At 37.2% G+C, this 19531-nt stretch overlaps 1 protein-coding gene across 4 annotated transcripts in view; it reads right to left on the minus strand.

The window, feature by feature from the left end:
* Positions 1 to 4062: 4062 nt before the first annotated feature.
* HPSE (heparanase) overlaps positions 4063 to 19531 on the minus strand; it is a 34517-nt gene continuing 19048 nt past the window's right edge. For 2 of the 4 annotated variants that reach the window (XM_032632598.1, XM_032632600.1), the window contains 8 exons: positions 17740 to 17908; positions 17362 to 17409; positions 16760 to 16853; positions 16209 to 16315; positions 14973 to 15087; positions 11992 to 12110; positions 10680 to 10826; positions 4063 to 5638 (listed from right to left, as the gene is read on the minus strand). In XM_032632598.1, the coding sequence (XP_032488489.1) occupies positions 5479 to 5638; positions 10680 to 10826; positions 11992 to 12110; positions 14973 to 15087; positions 16209 to 16315; positions 16760 to 16853; positions 17362 to 17409; positions 17740 to 17908 (959 nt within the window). In that variant the 3' untranslated portion in view covers positions 4063 to 5478. The remainder of the gene's footprint in view (positions 5639 to 10679; positions 10827 to 11991; positions 12111 to 14972; positions 15088 to 16208; positions 16316 to 16759; positions 16854 to 17361; positions 17410 to 17739; positions 17909 to 19531) is intronic. The other 2 variants (XM_032632599.1, XM_032632601.1) reach the window with 2 other exon arrangements.

Here is a 19531-nt window from a genome sequence, read left to right on the forward strand (position 1 = left end):
CTATTTGCAGGGCAGGAATAGAGATGCAGATGTATAGAAAGGACATGTGAACATGGTGGGGAAGGAGGGGTGGGACGAATTGGGACGTTAGGATTGACATATATACACTACCATGTTTAAAATAGATAGCTAGTGGGAACCTGCTATAAAGCACAGGAAGCTCAGCTCAGTGCTATGTGAAGACCTAGATGGGTGGGATGGGAGGGGTGGGAGGGAGGTCCAAGAAGGAGGGGATATATGTATACATATAGCTGATTCACTTCATTGTACAGCAGAAACTAACACAAATTGTAAAGCAATTATACTCCAGTAAAAAAATTTTTTAATAAAATAAAAAATAATAAAAATAAATTTGTAAAAGTACCTTTGGAGCTTAAATAGTAGAATCAATAACAATAATGCTTCAGGCCTTAAAACTATTTTATGTGAAGTTGGTGTTCTTTATGAAAATTATAAAATGATAGCTGCTAAGAAATATGAGAATAATAAGAGAAAAATTATGAAAGGCATCCATGTTTCTCAGTGGTACTGGTGGAACTGAGTTCTTATTGCCTATTGCAGCAAATTCAGCAACAAACCTAAGTACTGGCTTTTCCTTCTCCTCCATCTCACTCTCCCTGATCTCTCACACCTGCTTCCTGAGATCACCTCCCAAATAAACTACTGGACCCCAAGTCCTTGTCTCAGCCTTTGCTTTAGATGACCCCCAACATCTGATACTTAAGCACAAGAAGGGGTTGAACCCAACACACTAGTGGTTCTATATCCTGTCTATTGACCCTCTAATCAAAAGCTAATTGTTACCGTACTTGGTGTAGCGGACCTGAATTGGTAATTCTATTAACTCTGGCCAGAGGAGTAAATTTGTAGTTTTGGCATGAGAAAATGACATTTTTGTACAAATTGTATTTTTTTAAAAATAAATTTATTTTATTTATTTATTTTTGTCTGTGTTGGGTCTTCGTCGCTGCACGCCGGCTTGCTCTAGTTGCAGTGAGTGGGGGCTACTCTTTGTTGCAGTACTCGGGCTTCTCATTGTGGCGGATTCTCTTGTTGCGGAGCACGGGCTTTAGGGCACACGGACTTCAGTAGTTGTGGTGCACGGACTCAGTAGTTGTGGCTCGTGGGCTCTAGAGTGCAGGCTCAGTGGTTATGGCGCACGGGCTTAGTTGCTCCGCGGCATTTGGCATCTTCCCGGAACAGGTCTGCCCACCACCAGGGAAGCCCTACAAATTGTATTTATATAGGTTTGCTATCACTGTTGTTTGTTTTTTAAGATGTTGAAATGCTTAGGGAACTTGATCTACTAAATTTGTGTGTGATTTATTAGATATATAAGAATTTTTTAAAAATGTGGTTAGGAAGGCTATGTTAAATATGCAAATTTGCCTTATTAATTTTGGAGTGCTGCAGAATCAGAAAACTAGCCTTATTATTGTCCTTTCAAAGGTCTATGGGAATTGAAATAAATATGTTAAGTTGCATTTAATAAAGTAACCTAAGAACCAATTTAAAAACTAGTGACTATCATCAAATATATAAAAGTAAGGAACAAATTTAACTTAAATCAAAGGTGTTATAAAAACTTAGTGTTTGGACTTCCCTGGTGGCGCAGTGGTTAAGAATCTGCCTGCCAATGCAGGGGACACGGGTTTGAGCCCTGGTCCGGGAAGATCCCACATGCTGCGGAGCAGCTAAGCCTGTGTGCCACGACTACTGAGCCCACGCTCCACAACTACTGAAGCCTGCATGCCTAGAGCCCATGCTCCACAACAAGAGAAGCCACTGCTATGAGAAGCCTGCACACCCCAACGAAGAGCAGCCCCTGCTCACTGCAACTAGAGAAAGCCCACACGCAACAAAGACCCAATTCAGTCAAAAATAAATAATAAATAAATAAGTTTATATAAAAAAAGAAACTTAGAGCATTTAATGACAATGATAGGGAAGATTTTTTAAAAATACTGTTAAATATTTGAGTATCTAACTTGCTCTAGGGCTTTCTAACCCATAAGTCTGTAGAATTGAGAATGGTATAAAATTGGAAAAGGAGAAGACAGGAGTACCTTATCCTTGAAAAAAACCACAAATCTCTGAACCAGGGATGGAGTGAGTATGGGAATGTTCACACTATATTTTTCTAAGGCACACAGTACGTAAGTTGGTCTGCACATCATTGGTAATATTTTCTTCTACAGTTGAAACTAATTATTTATTCTACTACCATTTAATTTTGAATACTACTGCTTTGATTTTGTATTGCATTATCAGATAAAATAGATTGGTATTTATGTTAGTTTGGTTGGTCATCAAAATTCTGGTTAGAAGGATAATTAAAAGACTTATCAACCATGAGGTGTTTCAATAGGTTGATGAGACATACCAGAAGTTTTAAAAAAGAAAATGGGTGCAATTACAGAACTGACAAGCCCTGAACATACAAGTTTCACAGCAGGAGTTGGTAATTCCCATTATCGTGTAGATGAGGTGAATCACAAGGGCCAAACTAAAAGACAGATGTAATTTTGAGCCAATATAATAAGTTGCAGAAAATAAATATATTTGATTGATTAAATAAATTAATGAAATCATATGGGCTCAAAAAGTCTCACTAATGTGACAGGCAAGAAGCTTCCTCTAAAAAAGTTAAAAAAACCCTATTTATTAATAATGAATTTAATATTCATTAATATACAACTGAGAGCATTCCTTTCTTCACATAACTATGCCCCTGTTCTTCATATAACCACCCACCACAGTAAAAACTTTCTAGTGATAATTTAAAAAAAATTTTTGAAGTTATCAGGCAATACTTTTTGAGGTTTGAAACATCACTCAGTTTTTCTGTATACTCAAAATCAAACTACCTAAGCTAGTTTCAAATTTGAACGTTCTTCTCTGTCATTAAGGAAACATCTGAATGGCTACTGTGTGCCAATGTGCTAAGCATAGGGAATACAAAGATGATTAAGATATTGAACTTCTTTCTTGTAAGCTTAGAGTCAAGTTAGAAAGATATATGGACACAATTTAGATGTATCATAAGTGCCACAGTAAATGTCCAAACTGCTATAGGAGCAAAGAATATGACTAAAGCTACTTGAATGATAGGGGAGGCATTGAAACTGCTGTTTGAGCTGGGTCTTAATAAACATAAAAGTTTGCCACATAGAGAGGAGAGGTAGAAGAGTCCAGGTGGAGAGCAGAAAGAGCAGTACCGAAGTTACAGGAGCAAAAGGTAAAAGAGGCTGTGTGTCTGGACTGCTCAACCGATGTGTGGGTGGAGAGCAGAATTCATGGGGAAAGTAGCAAGAATTGAGGCTGAAGAAAACAGCAGGTGCCAGGTTATGGAGGACCTTATATGCTATAGGAAATGGAGAGCCATTTTAATTTTTAAGCAAACTTTAAGCAAAGTTTAAGAATTTTAAGCAAAGTCAGGAAGAACAATTAGAAAATTATTACAATAATACGAGTGAAAAAATGGGCCTTGAATTTATTAAGTGAAGGAGGGGTTAGGGAAAAGAAAAATAGATAGGACCGAACACTGATCATGATTGAATCTACATGATGAGGGAGGAAATCGTGTTTGTGTCTGATGATCTCTTTTCTTCAGGGTCAAGTTGGCATGGGGGAGGCTGAAAGGACAAATAAAGGTAGGAGGTATAAACAAAGTGGTGAAGGAAACAAGGGATCTGTAGGCTTAAGCTTTATTGAAAGAATAATCAAGGACTTCCCTGGTGGTGCAGTGGTTAAGAATCTGCCTACCAATGCAGGGGACACGGTCTCGATCCCTGGTCTGGGAAGACCCCACATGCTGCGGAGCAGCTAAGCCCGTGCTACAACTGAGCCTGCGCTCTAGAGCCCGCGAGCCACAACTACTGAAGCCCGTGCGCCTAGAGTCCATGCTCTGCAACAACAGAAGCCGCCGCAGTGAGAGGCCTGCGTGCCGCAACGAAGAGTGGCCCCTGCTCGCCACAACTAGAGAAAGCCAACGCGCAGCAACGAAGACCCAACACAGCCAAAAATAATAAATTAAAAAACAGAAAGAATAATCATGCAATATTGAGGTTATAAAAGTTACTTTATTTCAAATGTGAAAATATAAAAATTACATATAAAATTTAAGGATATTAAAGCATCCAAACTTTAAGTTTCAGCTTTAGTTCCTTATAAATGTACTTAATTGATGACAATATTCATAGCAGGCATAAACATAAGGAGAATTATATTTCTAAGAATTAAGACACAGGAGAAAATAATACATTCTGTTACTGATAAAAGCACAGAACAGTAGTGGTCAGTGTTATAGACTTCCCAACACCCTCTCCATTCCAAAAGATTATTAGGAGACAATTGGAGGAATCTCATTGATGGTGGCATGACTGGGGAGAATGGCCATGCGACCATGACACGAGGAGGCATGAGGAGAGTTTTGCTGAGAGAACCTCTGAGAAAGGGTCCTTAAAAGTCTATGAAGGAGACAGAAAAAATTGCTCATCTTCTTTCTCTGGCTGCTGCCAGGTCTGAATGGGCCCATGGAATAGCTACAGCCATAGTGAAACCAGCTTGAGAATGAAGCCAATACTAAAGGTGACAGAGCAGAGAGATGGAATGAAACCGATTCCTTGATGACATACTGAGCAGTGGAGCTCACCCTACTTGAACTTCTTGTTATGTGGGATTATAAATGTGTGGTGGTTTAAGCCATTGGAATCAGGGTTTTCTGTTACTTGCAGCCAACTAAAACAAGAATTTAAGGTAGATTAAAGGAAAACATTAACAGATGCTTACAATGTATTGAATTAAATTTTCTCCTCTTGGTAAATCAATTTCACTTACAGTCAGTTTTTATTTCATTTGAAGTTTACATAATCCTTTCCCTCCAAATTGCCATTAATCGTTTTTTTGGGCTATCACGTCTAACCATCTGTCCTCTCACACAGTATTGCTGACAGAGACAAATAGAACAGAGGGAAGTGAAGCAGCAGCTGAATTTAGCTCTCTGTTAAGCTGCAAAGAGATTGTCTCTCTTTTATAGATGATTTGACGGTTGTGGTAGTAAACTTTTTCTGACAGCAGCCCTATGGGAGGAAAGCATATGGAGGAAAGAATCTGACAATCTTCTAATAACTGTTTTTTTTTTTTAAATAAAAACAACTAAACACTTTCTTAAAACTAATAATATATCCTTCACTTACTTGCCCCCTGGCTGTATTGGGAGTATTTATATACATTTTTAATAATCTTAAATAAAAATAGTACATGCAGAATACAAACATAGTGTTTGGAACTAGGTATTACTATTAACAGTGGTCTACTTAGAACAAAATACTGTGCTAATCTAGCGCTGAGAGTGTCCTAGTGGCCCTAAAGCAGTCACCATTTCATCTGCTTGCCTTCCTACAGCCTGAGTTTTGCTTTCCTCTTATCAATGCACTTGAAAAATTCAGTCTCTGGGCTAGTATATGTCTTTCATTTTCAGATGCAAGCAGCAACTTTGGCATTTCTTATCACAAAAAATCCATATGAGAGAGCTGGCAGGCCCAGTGAACTTCCTGGGCGGAGAGGTTTTTCTGTCAAAGCTGGCAGGGTTTGGTCATCCACCATCTTCAGAGTTTGACCATTGAGCTGGACAGATCTGCAAAGGGGAAAGATACGTCCAAGTTAGCCAAGTTGTGTGTCTTCCATCTACTCTATAAAAGTCATGAGATCTTTTTAAGACCAAAAAATTTTTCTGTGGCAGTTTATGTTATATAATTTGTATTTGAACACTATGTCAGTTAAACATCTGACCTAGATGGTCTTTAAGCTGCACTGGTAGAGTTGAGCAGTTGTGACAGAAACCATATGGCCTGCAAAGCCCCAAATATTTACTATCTGGCCCTTTACAGAAAATGGAACACATGTAACCCATACTAGGCAATGATTATAAAAAGAACGAAGATGACATACTTCTGGATCTGCAGCATTTTTTTGGATGGTAAGAAACTGAAAACATTTTTATATAAAGCAAATATATGGAATGGAGTGTGAATTTCATGAATTTAACATACAAAATGACAGTCAATTTCCCATTTGTAACTATGTCCATAAACCCTCTTACTCCCCTTTTCCCAGGAGGTATGCATTCATTTTCTTAAATTGTTAAGCTATTTTGGTAGAATGTATATTGCTGTGGTGAAGCAAACACAGATTCCAAAAAAATTATGTTTTCTTTGCATCTCACTGTTGGAATTTAAAATCAAAACTGAGTCAAAAAATGGAAAAAAAAATAAAGACAAGTATTATTTCTTATGCATATTTATTATTATTTAAGTCAAATTAATACATGCTTACAGCAATAAATCTCATATAAACAAGAGCTTATGAAGAAAAGCTTTAATCTGCTTTTAGTTCTGCTGATAGTTACTTCCATAATTCCAAATGATGCTTTTATCTCTATTATCTTTTTCTTAAATGCTTTTTACATTATGAAATTTTTATATATGAAAAAAGTTTTTTATTGTTGAAAATTTAGATTACTGTCAGAGTTTATCTATGTCATGTATATAATACATGTAACGGTACCTTGTATATAGTAAGCACTGTAAAAGTATTATCTATCATCATTATTCAGATAAATATAACAAAAGCAACCTGTTAACTCATCATAACCATTTTTAAGATTTTGATGTATATTTATTCATCTCTTTTCTATGTATGTATGTACATACATGTTTTCATTTAGACAAAAATGAGCATACAGTATATAGTCTCTTTTTTTTTTTTTTTAAACATCTTTATTGGGGTATAATTGCTTTACAATGGTGTGTTAGTTTCTGCTTTATAACAAAGTGAATCAGCTATACATATACATATGTTCCCATATGTCTTCCCTCTTGCGTCTCCCTCCCTCCCACTCTCCCCATCCCACCCTTCCAGGCTGTCACAAAGCACCGAGCTAATATCCCTGTGCCTTGCGGCTGCTTCCCCCCAGCTATCTACCTTACTACATTTGTTAGTGTGTATATGTCCATGACTCTCTCTCGCCCTGTCAAAACTCACCCCTCCCCCTCCCCATACCCTCAAGTCCGTTCTCCAGTAGGTCTGCGTCTTTATTCCTATCTTACCCCTAGGTTCTTCATGACATTTTTTCCCCTTAAATTCCATCAGTATATAGTCTCTTAAAAGTTGATTCTTTTTCCTGTAACACATCCTAACATTTGTTCACACCATTAAACATTCATCCACTACATCATTTTAATGGCTGCACAAGATTCAGTTGTATGAGCATATTAGTTTATTTACTTAATTGTCTAATGTTAGACATTTGATTGTTTCCAATTTAACATTATTATAAAGTTTTCGTTTTTTTTTTTTTTTTTTTTTTTTTTTTTTTTTGCGGTACGCGGGCCTCTCACTGTTGTGGCCTCTCCTGTTGCGGAGCACAGGCTCCGGACGCGCAAGCTCTGCGGCCATGGCTCACGGGCCCAGCCGCTCCGCGGCATGTGGGACCTTCCTGGACCGGGGCACGAACCCATGTCCCCTGCATCGGCAGGCGGACTCTCAACGACTGCGCCACCAGGGAAGCCCCTAAAGTTTTCATTTTTAAAGATCTCACACTCTATCCTAAGTATCAGTCAGCAGAAAAACTGGTTTCCATTTAACCTTGGTTAAATGCCCAGCTCTGGGCTCCGTGCCTAAAGATGTGATAAGATAACCATGGCTGTGCTGGAGGCTAATAAGCCTGCATAGCTGTTACACTCAGCCCACATGCACCCAAGCTTTATCTTAGCACCTATATCACAGCAGTTCCTGGATGGGGTGTGGGAGGAAATGCCATGACCACCATCAGGAAACCACAGACAAAAACAGCCCTTGAAAACATCTCTAAATGGTGGTAGTAAGACCTCTCCTGCATGAAATTGAAGACTATTACAAGGGTACACAAAAAAGTCTCAGAAATGCTTTAGGAGAGGCCACAGAGTTTAAAGGTAAGTCTGATCATTGTAAATTAATACTGCTCTGGGTTAAGATGATGAAACATGGGCAAGATAATCTATCTGGCTATACTGTTTAATCACCTATAAATATAGCTAAAGGATGCTATCAGGATACTGAGTGTAAGCACGCAGAATATTTCCTCAGGCTGGGCAATGAAGGTAGGGCTTTTTTTGAGGGTAGTATCTTGTTTTATATTTTTAAGTCAGTAACATGATGACAAGAAATAGAAGACATGCTTGTCACGTTTCAGATAAATAGAGCTAGAAGGAATTAGCAAGCAACAGATTTGGCAAAATTGGCGATGCTGGGCAAAATTTATCTGAGATAACTATAAAATACTGTTTTTATGTTAACATATATTCACTTCAAATATTTATTAAAAACTTACTATGCAGGACCTTCTATGGGAACTATACAAGTTACTCAAGTAAAAAATAATTTTTTAAAGGTGATTATTATTTAACCCTCTGAGGTCATTAGCGTGAACAAGTGTGCAGACTGTGCACTCATCAAACTTATCTGCGATGTTTTTGCAACATTTTAAAGAGGGAAAAATATAAGTAATATATACTCATCAAAGAGAACTTAGGGTAATAAAACATTATGCACAATTTCACCGATTTTCCAAGTATAAAGCATGAAATGTGTGATAAGAATGCAACAGGGTCTGGTAAATATAGCAAAGAGAAGAATCATTGAAGAAATTGGGCATATTTAGCCTGGAGAGAAGACAGTCCAATTGTCCTTCAAATATTTGAGAGTTATTCTGGAGAAAAGGAGGTATTCAGCATTGTTCCAGATTAACAGTAGCAAACTCAAATGTCCTCAAGGGCCAAGGAAGTTACGTGTGCCAGTGCAGTAGGACAGGCTTAAGACACAGCAGGGTCACGTAGGGACTAAGGAGCACAGAAAGATGAATGACCTGTCTAAAGTAAACAACCCCAGTTCAACTCCATTGAATTGGGAAAACATCCCAGAGCTGCCAGAGCACCTATTTTCAAAGAAAAGCTAGAAATCCAGATACTTTAGTAGTTGTCAATTTTTACAACATTGACAACTAATTAAAAATAAAAATTAACACAGAACGTATGCCAACCTCCCCTAGCAGAAAAAGAGAAAAAAAAAAAAATCCTCTAAACCCACTTGTCCACAGGCATGAGGTATAGTTTCCATCCTCCGTTCTAGAGAATAGAACTAAGAGCAGCAGATGAAAGGCTTAGAGGCTCACTTTATCCTTGCCACAGAGAGCAGTCGCCAGCAGAGGCTGCGAGATCCAACAGAGGAGGAATCAAACAGAGCTGAATGGCCTTAGATACCCATCTAAAATGACCTCTTAAAACACTTCTAATTCTGCAACTATTATTCAACGACTTCAGAAAAGCTTTTCTCTTATCAGCCTCAGACAGAAATATGCAAAAATAGCCACTTCAAAAAGGGTCAAAACCCAAATAGAGAAAAGTATCTGTTATCCAAATATACATTATTTACAATAGGGGAAAAAAAAGGTTTAAACAGTAGGAAAATAAGAAAACCATGGCATTTTATAAAACATGCAGCCCATTTAGAAGTCTACAAAGGCTATATATGGAAAGATACTTTGGGAAACTTGTGGGTTCCCCTTCACTTTTTCCTATTAGAGGTTGTATGATTACAGTTATAGTAAAATAAAGGATAGGGTAAAAATAAAGTAATGGTACCCAGTGTTAATAATGCTTGTCTATGGGGGATAGGACTTTGGAGAAAGCATGTTTATGGTACTTTTTCAGGTTCTGAGGCTGTCACTGAAAACATCACTCATAGAGCATTTGCAAAGATGCGAGGAGGTAGTAAGAATTTTGTAATCTCAATTTTTTATGCTTTAATGTGAGAATAGCCATGATGGAAAGAGCCCCTTCCAACACACAATGAATTTTTATTTTAATTAATTAATTTTTTTGGCTGCACCGCACAGCTTGTGGGATTTTTAGTTCCCTGACTAGGGATTGAACCTGTACCCCCTGATTTGGGAGCATGGAGTCTTAACCACTGGACCATGGGGGAAGTCTCCTTCCAATACATATTAGACAGAAATCTTACAATGTTTGCGTGCCTAACTCTTAAAGGCTTACGGTCATTCTTGGGTATTCTGTTGGATTACAGGCTTTTGTAAGACATATTCAATGACAGGCTTTTATAACTAAAATGTATTAGAACCAACTTTAAATAATTCACCTAAAAGGCACATTTCTGACCACTTTTTTCTTACTCTAACCAATAAAAAAACTACTCTGATACCATAAGAGACTCACACCCAGCTCGCACCATATAATATTTTACAACAACTCCTATGCCTTTATATAGCAATTACATATAGGTATTTTTGTTTTAGTGACTGTGTTACCAAGAATTATGTCTTTTTGGAGCAAATAATCTAAATGCATTGAGTGGATCTTGATATATCAAGTTGTTCTGAAATGAAAACATTTCCCTGAGATAACTGCTAATTTGTGGTCCCATTCTTCCACTTTGGACTCTCTGAATGAATCACACTTGTATTAGCATGTATTCATATGTAACTTCCTGAATATTAAGAATTGTTAGAACTTGAAATAGTTTTTTTTTTTTTTTTTGCTCCCTTTCAACACATGGTATTCTGACAAACACCAATAAAATTCACTTTTGGTGAAAGTTTGAAATGAACCAAGAAAATTACTCACTTGGAAAATAAGCCATTGGGTCCTGAAGGTTTTATGAGGTATTTGTCCACTTGCTTGTCAAATAAGTGATGTGGTAACTGCAAGCGCTTGGTGACATTATGGAGGTTTAAGGCATACAGAGTTAAATCTCCTTCTTTATACCTTGGGCTAAAAGCAAATGGATTAACTCAATAAAAATATTTATCTAATTTAAGCAATTGAATAGTTGATTAAAAATATAGTCATGGATAATACTAAGTATTAGTATCTATAGTGATGATGGGCCCTCTTTGTATCCTTCCATTTATGATAATATTAGGCTACTGATGTGGTCCTATTTTGAAAACATGATAAAAATATTGCTGTTCACACTGCCATTTTCTGGGCTTTAGCACTTTGAGATCTTTGCTGCTTTGCTAGGCTGCGTTGTGAGGAAGCCAGTCAGCCCATATGCGTTCAAACATAGGGAAGTTAAATGGTAAAATGGAAATTTTCAGGGTTCATGTGAATTCCTAATATAAACCCAGGCTTTTCCTAACTTTATGAAAAGACTGAAACAAATAAGAAAATTAAATCTACTGACACTTTTCATAATCTTTCCACCTAAACCATTCCCCCACTTATTCCTAATGGGGCTCACTACCCAGAAACAGAGTTTCCACTCACTGAAACTGGAAACAGTGTGTAGATTTTGTAGCTAGAATTAGCATTTTAATATTATTCTATTGGGAAAGACAGACTGAAACTAAAAAGAGAAAAATCTCAGACATAGGAACATTCTTCCTACCTAAGGCCAGAGTACTGGACTACAAAAGTCTCTATGGCCTCTCAACTCCAGAAACTGGGTTGAAACTTTTGAAAACATGAGTGTTATTGTTGTTATTGGTGTCATTTTAATTCTTTTCTTTATTAATCAGATATGATGCAAAGGGATAAGTATACTCATGTAATTATTCATTCATATGAGTTCATATTCATATTTCATTCATTCATAGCCATTCAATTGATTAATCATTCATACAAAATTGGTTTTATGTGCTTCATTTGTATCATTATTTATTTAAATTCAGGATATATTTTCATTATGGATTGTGATAATTAAATCATTGTACAAATCTTTGCTGGACTGCAAATGCCTATGTTTAACCTTTTTTTTTTTTTTTTTTTTAGCTAGACTCTGGCACCATATCACTATGAGAATGAAAAGAAATGAAGAACAATGACACACCTTAGACCCACTGTATAGATAGAAGACAACAGGGTGTTAGAGTAGGAAGTTGTGTGCTTACTAATTAAAACTTGTTGATTGGTAAAGGGCATCTTACACACTTACTGGTTGATGTTTGTGCAATGAAGATATACTCGAAGTTTGTTTCTGTCTGGACCTTTCACACTTGCCATTAACACATTGGTGCCCACCAGTTTCTTGAACAGAAGAGAGAGCCAATAATCCTAGTTGTAGTGATTGGGGAGGGGAGGGACAAAAATAAATCTCTACTTACTCTTTAACAAAAACAGTGTCAAGCAAATAGTTATCCTACAAAGAGTGTGACTGTTATCCTAGAGCTATTTTAAAAGGATTCATCTTTTGGTCTGCATTACTACCACGAATCTGAGGGCAATATCTTGTTTGCTGCTTTTTATCACTGGAGGACTACACTTCCACAATTCAGAGTGCTAGGAGATAAATCTCAAGGATGTAACTCATTGCTCAGAGACAGTCTAAATATTCTTTGTTGTCAATCATCCAAGAATTCAAAGCTCAAAGCAAAACTTTTAGATATAGACACACACACTCACACACACACACACACACACACACACACACACACACACATACAAAGCCAAGTTTTAAAAATAAAACTTCTGTTTAAGAGACTAAAACAATTTCCTCTGAAACCTTATAAACCCCCAACCCCTGCCCAATAAGGCAGTGCATTAGGCAGTGACCATCACTAGCTATCAAGGTCAAGAAAAGAGACAATCAGACATTATGTGTCTCTTGATGGAAGCACACACTATCACCTATGAAGAATTCTTGCAAAACAAAAAACCCCACAAAAATCAAGCCTCTGGGTCTAGCTACCAGTTTACAGGAAATACAGGGGACAGAGGACCATGCTAAATGATACCACAGAAATAAATTTAGCAAAATCCAGAATGTGGGAAACACTATATAACATTACCTGGTTTCTTAATAAATTCCAAGGGACAAAAAAAAGAGAGGGAGAGAGAACTTAAAGATTAACAGACTTAAGAGATATAATAAATACAATATATGGACCTTGTTTGGATTCTGATGTGAATAAACCAACAATTAAAAACTTTTGTGACTGGGGGGTGGGGTGGTGGTGTGATGAATTGGGAGATTGGGATTGACAGGTATACACTGATGTGTATAAAATGGATGACTAATAAGAAACAAAAAAACCCATTTGTGACAATAAGGAAAATGTGAAACACTGACTAAATATTTAATGATACTGAGAAATTATTGTTCATATTTTAAAGTATGATAATTATATTTTGTTATGTTTTTACAAAGGAGATACATACTGAAATACTTATGGATAAAGTGGTATACCTGAGATTTGCTTAGAAGTAATCCAGTAGATGGGAGGTAAAGAGTGGGTACAATTATGGATTAAACAACATTAGGGCTTCATATACTTTTCTCTCTACTTTGAAAATTTTCATAATAAAAAGTTTTGTTTTTTTTTAAAATCCACTCAATATATATATATACCCCAACCCTTCCTTCTTGAGCTTGGGTAAGGTAGACTCAACAGGCAAACAGCTTTTGTTTCTCTGCTTAACTTCAAAATTCTTACTGAAGACAAGAAGAGAATCAATTAAATGTTTTCAAAGGAGACGTAGCATGGTTCCATGACTTGGGGTAGAAAGGAAGCAGGCTCAGAGCCAGGATTTGTACAGGATTCTTTAGAGTAACAATGAGACAGCTGTGTGACCTCCAGCAAATCACACAAGCTCATCTCAATTTGAACTTCCTCATTTGAAAAATGGATCTAAGATACCTTCCTTGCCACATTCCAGGACTGTTTTGCGAATTCCCTGGGATTCTGCAGATGTCAAAGGTACCATTTACTCTTGCAAGTTTTTCTAGATGACTTGTGAACCTTGAGGAGGAAGTATATTTAGCACATATACAAAGAATTCTTAAGCCAAAAGTTTATGTTCGGCTGAGAAGCTTTAGATAACATCATAAATAGCTGGTACTACTTAGAAAGAGTGACAGGATAAGCTGGCTAATTTCTAGGCATTGGACTCAAAGTAAATTGTGTCTATTTATTTCTCTTCCTTGTTCAATGTCCATTTAAGAAGGGGCCAGTAGTAGATTTTGGATATTTGTCTAATGAAATGATCACATTTGGTTTAACTCATTTTATAAATGACTCATAATATACTTGGGGAAGATAGATTCCATTTTGTGCAAAGACATTTTGCTAAAAAATTTTTTTAGGTTATGAACAGTGTGCTCCATGAATTTGGACCACTATAGACTAAAAGCAACTTTGGGGGGAAATCTATCTACAAACCACAAAAGCCTAGCTTATATTTTGGCATGTGCTTTTTGCAGACTTTCTTAGCTTTCCTACAATGTTCAAGCAATTCCCTTAGGAATTATTCTTAGAAAATAGATATTCTCAAATGCTATTTTAGACTATAAAAATCAAGGTCATACTTCTCAGGCTATACCTATGCTATCCCAACTTTTAGATATATATATCTTCCAGGTGGCTTTTTAGATAGAAAGGCTATATTTCCTGATTTAGTACCAGATGTAGTTGGAGGTAGGGTGGGAATGAGACTTTACTCATAAATATCTTGAAGATTATTAACAAAATAGCCAATCGTATGGTGATATTTTTGAACAAATACATGGTACTAGCTTATTTTAAGTTAAATAAATTATGATTTCATGACAAAAATTTTTGAAACTTTCGATACTACAGGCAATTTTAACTTTGATTTACTTGGCAAAACATTCGATTCAAGTTTATCTTGTAAAATTGAAGTCAAAAAATTTCAAATTACTCCTTTTTAAAAAATCCCACAACATGCCCCAAATAACCCACATTAAAAACATTATTTCTGGGTCTCAATTTCTTGAGACACAAAAAAGTTAGAATGAGTGATCTCTAAGGTTTCTTCTAATTCATCTGTCCATGGTTTGGCTACTTATTGAGAGCATTGAATTTATTGAGAGAATTGACTATTTATAAAAGTTTAATACAGGGGGACCTTAGTATACTCTAACCTACTCACGATAATAGGAAAATAATGGTCACTTACAGGCAAAGGTTCAAAATTTTCATCCACTAAATGGTAGTTTCCAGCTCCGAAGAACACTTGCCTCATCACCACTTCTATGCCCATTCTGGCCGACAGGCCCAATTTATCCAGCCACCTGGAACAGAGTGAGGCCAAGCTTTCTTCAGATTTGGAAAACAAAATAACTCAGTTTTAACTATACACTATCCTGATTTATTCCTCCGTGTGGGAGGAATTTACAGGAAGCCAGAAAAGTAGTATTATCAATAAGGCATTCAGATGAAGTAGAGACTATCCTTCACTTCACATGTTCTCACACTTCTGCATGATAACAAATCCTAGAAGACTATTAATATGCTATAGGAGTCCCTATCAGGGTAGGACAACATCTACAAAGCAGAGTTGACAAATGCCCACACTTATAGACTTATACTCCGTCCTGTGGGATCCAAACCCGCCCTTCCCACTTCCACCCGCCGCCTCCCCACCCGCATTTCCATGTGAGGTCTGAAGAAAGGATTGCTGGTGGCCAGCAGCACTAAAATGCGAAATAAGTGAATCACCCCTAAGCTTTTATGGACACTTCCTCCCCCCGTGTTCAGTCAGTGGCAAAACACACATCTCCTTTCTTTCCTCTCCTCCTCATGCCTCCACAAGCATAAGGGATGTGTGCTCTAGTTGGGGCTTATAAGAATGAGGGTAGGAGAGGAAGAGAATAAAGCTCAATATGAGCATGTAGAACTATAGACTAAGAGTGTTAACTGAGTTATGAAATGTAAGTAAACCAGTTGGTTTTAAAGCAATCAAGTTTGTGGTGCTTGGATAAGGGGGTGATTTAGTAAATCTTTAAATTCATTGGTAGCCCCTCGGGTGCGACCTCATACTTTCAGGCTCGAAACTTCTTGGGAATCTATGAATAGAGCTACATGTACTCAGAACCCTTCTCAGAGTCAAGGCTCTTGATGCACTCTTTTACAATGTATTTCTTTAGAGAAAGGAATGCTTGACATATTTATGGGCCATAATTAAGGAACAAAACTTCTAAAGCAGTTCATTCATACAGTGATTAATTTGGGCACATGTTAAAGATGTCCAACCAACTTTAGTAAATCATTTTCTTGCAAAATCTGGCACAAACTTTGGAGCTCAGCCACAGAAACTGTCTTTGACCAGATTTTTGTCTGACGAGTTATTTCAACTGAACAGAAGAACAGGAGAATGCTATCTGGTCCCTGAGACAAGTGCAAATTCACTCACATAAAGCCAGCAGCAAAGGTGTTGGACAGCAAGGGCGCTCCACCCCCATACGCAGAGCTGGTCTCTCCTAACCAAACCTTCTTGTGGGGTCTGGTCTCCTCAACAGCCTATGTATGGAACAGGAAAGTCTCCACAGTAATTGCAAACAAGCTGACCAAATATGGTGCTGAAGATTATTCAATATTCAAAACCTTGCATTCCCAGATCCATCCGTTCAGTATAGTTAAAAAATATTTTCGCGGTCATTTAGGTCTTGGGCAATTACCTTTTATTGGAATACTAGGTGTGGAAGAAATGTAAATAATCCCATTCTTTTCTTATGGACTCTGAGAGTTCACTCTACCCAAAGGCCATTGGAAGTATTTTTAATTTCCAATCAACATACATGGGTAAGACCCGACACTAAGGGGAACTGAAGGTGAGTAAGACCTAGTGCCTGCTCTCTAAAATTGGAAAAACATGTAAATTTATATACCTGTAGAATTTAGGACTAGCTAGACTACAAAATAAGGACTTTGGTTTTACATTAAAAAGAATAAGAAGACTATTACCTGGAAAATTTTTTGCACAGATGAAATAAAAGTGTCCAGTACATCAGGGTTTAGAAAATCTTCTTTGGTAGCAATTCGCCCATTCAAGTAGTAGCTAAATTATTCAGAAAATATTCAGGAAAAAGTAACAAACTTTACTTTCTGCTTTTAAGTTAATTGGCCGCCCTTGCCCTCCTTTCTACTTCTTCCCACCCCTGTGCTATTAAAAAAAAAAAAAAAAAAAAGCAGAAGTTCTACTAAGGAGAGAACAAGATGGAAGGGGACCATTTATTCTGTCTTGAGAAAACATAGTCACAAATGCAGGTATTTGTGGGTTACCCATTCTTTGGCAAGCATATTAGTTTTAACTACTATTAGCTACATCTATTCCATGACTTAAACGATAGTGTGCCTTGATCTTGTAGAAACTACCACGTTACTTAAAACAAGTTTAAATTTCTGTTTTATTAATGTTAAGATCCTAGTACAATGCTGCTTGAGACTGTTTCTTATCGGGAACTATAAAGTCAATTAGCAATTAAATGAAAACAATTTTTTGAAAACTAGGTAATAAGTAAAGCTAGCTTTACTTTCTCAGTATAAACAGTAGGAGACATACTTACTGATGCCATGTAACTGAATCAATCACTTCTCCCCCAGCCTTCAAGAAACTAGAAAAAAAAATCTATTATGTTATCACTTAATCCTTATATGAACAATAAATGCACAAGAGTTGTCTTCCCTAGAAATAGGCTGGTTACTACTTTAGGATAAAGCAACACAAACTTCCTAATTCTGATACAAATTTTATCACAGGTGCCATTTGCCCCCAAATCTTTGAGGGCATTCTGAGGGTATTCTGAGCCAGTCAATGTTTCCTCTTTTGGTAAACCTTCTAGTCAGGCAACAAATTGTTTAATAACAGGTGGTTTATTGAGGATTCTCCACCAAAGAAAAATATTATATTTAAGAAAAGTGGTTCTGCTTCCTCTAGCTCTTACCTCTTCAGCATCTTAACAGTCTTTCCTCGAGGCTGGCCAACATCAGGACCATAGAGTTTTGCATTTTTGAAAGCAGATTTTCCTAGAAGTTTATGCAACTCCATAAAATCTTCTCCTAACTGCAATCCATCGATGAAAATACCAGCCTTCTTCCGGAAACTGTTAGGTTCTGAAAGACAGCAATTCGCAAAATAATTGCTTACCTAGAAAATTTTTTATTTAAAAGCAAACATAAAAGCAGCATATAAAAGCAACAGAGCATTTTTCATATTACAAAAACTTAGAATCCAAAGTCAAGGAAAGTAAAATCTCCAGTTATAAAGAAGATATTCCAGGAAAATAAAAATATAAGTTATATAAATGAAGTATTGGGGGTAATAAAACAGTTGGAAATTAATAATTGGGATATTAAACTAGTGGATATTTAGGAAATAGTCTGTATTCAGTATTTAATAACCTAATTTACTTTAAAAAAAAGATTGTGTGGGAGAAGACATTTAAAAACCTATTTCTACCATGTAATTAAAAGTCTTCCTGAGGGTCTTCCCTAGTGGCTTCCCTAGTGGCGCAGTGGTTAAGAATACACCTGCCAATGCAGGGACACGGGTTCAAGCCCTGGTCCAGGAAGATCCCACATGCCGCGGAGCAACTAAGCCCGTGCGCCACAACTACTGAGCCTGTGCTCTACAGCCCACGAGCCACAACTACTGAAACCTGCACACCTAGAGCCTATACTATGCAACAAATGAAGCCACCACAATGAGAAGCCCGCACACCGCAAAGAAGAGTAGCCCCTGCTCGCTGCAACTAGAGAAAGCCCGCGCAGAGCAACGAAGACCTAACACAGCCAAAAGTAAATAAATAAATTTATTTTAAAAAAAAGTCTTACTGAGAATTATAAGTGCAAATTATATGTGCATGTGAGTCTGGAAGTAGCAAAGCTGAAGGGAGGGGAGGGAGGCATGGAAAGTGTCCAATCTACTTCCCAAATTACCTTACTCTTCTCCTTCACCCCGGAAACCAGACCTTCCCTTTGCAAAATGGGGCCCGGGGAAGAGGGGCACATGATGACACTCTTTTATCTTACTCTGAAGAGCAGGAGCTGGGGATGGGTAGGGTAGAAAAGTAGGGAAGGTGAGATGTACAGAGATGGGTAAGGATGGGTTCAGATGAACTATTATTCACATAGTTGCTGCAGTAAAGTTGTTCAGCATCTAACTAAGATATGGTTGCCTTGACCCTTCCTTTTATTCTGTTTTCAGTGCTTCAACTTGCCAGTTATCCTCAGTAACCCAATCCCAAAATCTGCTGCTAGACTTTATTATAATACATACCGCTATAGACATGTATCACTTCTTTGCTTGCTTTCTGGTTGGTCTGCCTCCCTACCTCTAGAACAGAAGTCTCAAGAGAGCAGGGACCTCCTACTAGAGCCAGACTGCCTGCGTTCAAATCCTAACTCCTGTAAGATTCCTCTCACTGATAATTGCCCAGCATCACACAGCTATTGAGCTAAAATTTTTGTGCCTCTTTTGTCATCTATGAAATGAATGTCATAATTGTGTTCACCTCGGGGCAATTATAAAGATAAAATAAGCTAATACTTATTAAATGCTCAGAACAGTGCCTGGAATATAGTATGTGCTCATCATATTACTATACCTCATTTCCCATTTTATCTTCAGTTCCATCGGCTGATGTGTGAACAAAGCATTGTAAATATGTTTGAATGAATATGGCTAATCACTAGCACTTTAGTTACAGTTTATAAGTTCCTCACAATAAAAGAATG

Source organism: Phocoena sinus, chromosome 5 (assembly GCF_008692025.1).
Source record: "Phocoena sinus isolate mPhoSin1 chromosome 5, mPhoSin1.pri, whole genome shotgun sequence".
In the NCBI taxonomy this organism is placed as follows: domain Eukaryota; kingdom Metazoa; phylum Chordata; class Mammalia; order Artiodactyla; family Phocoenidae; genus Phocoena; species Phocoena sinus.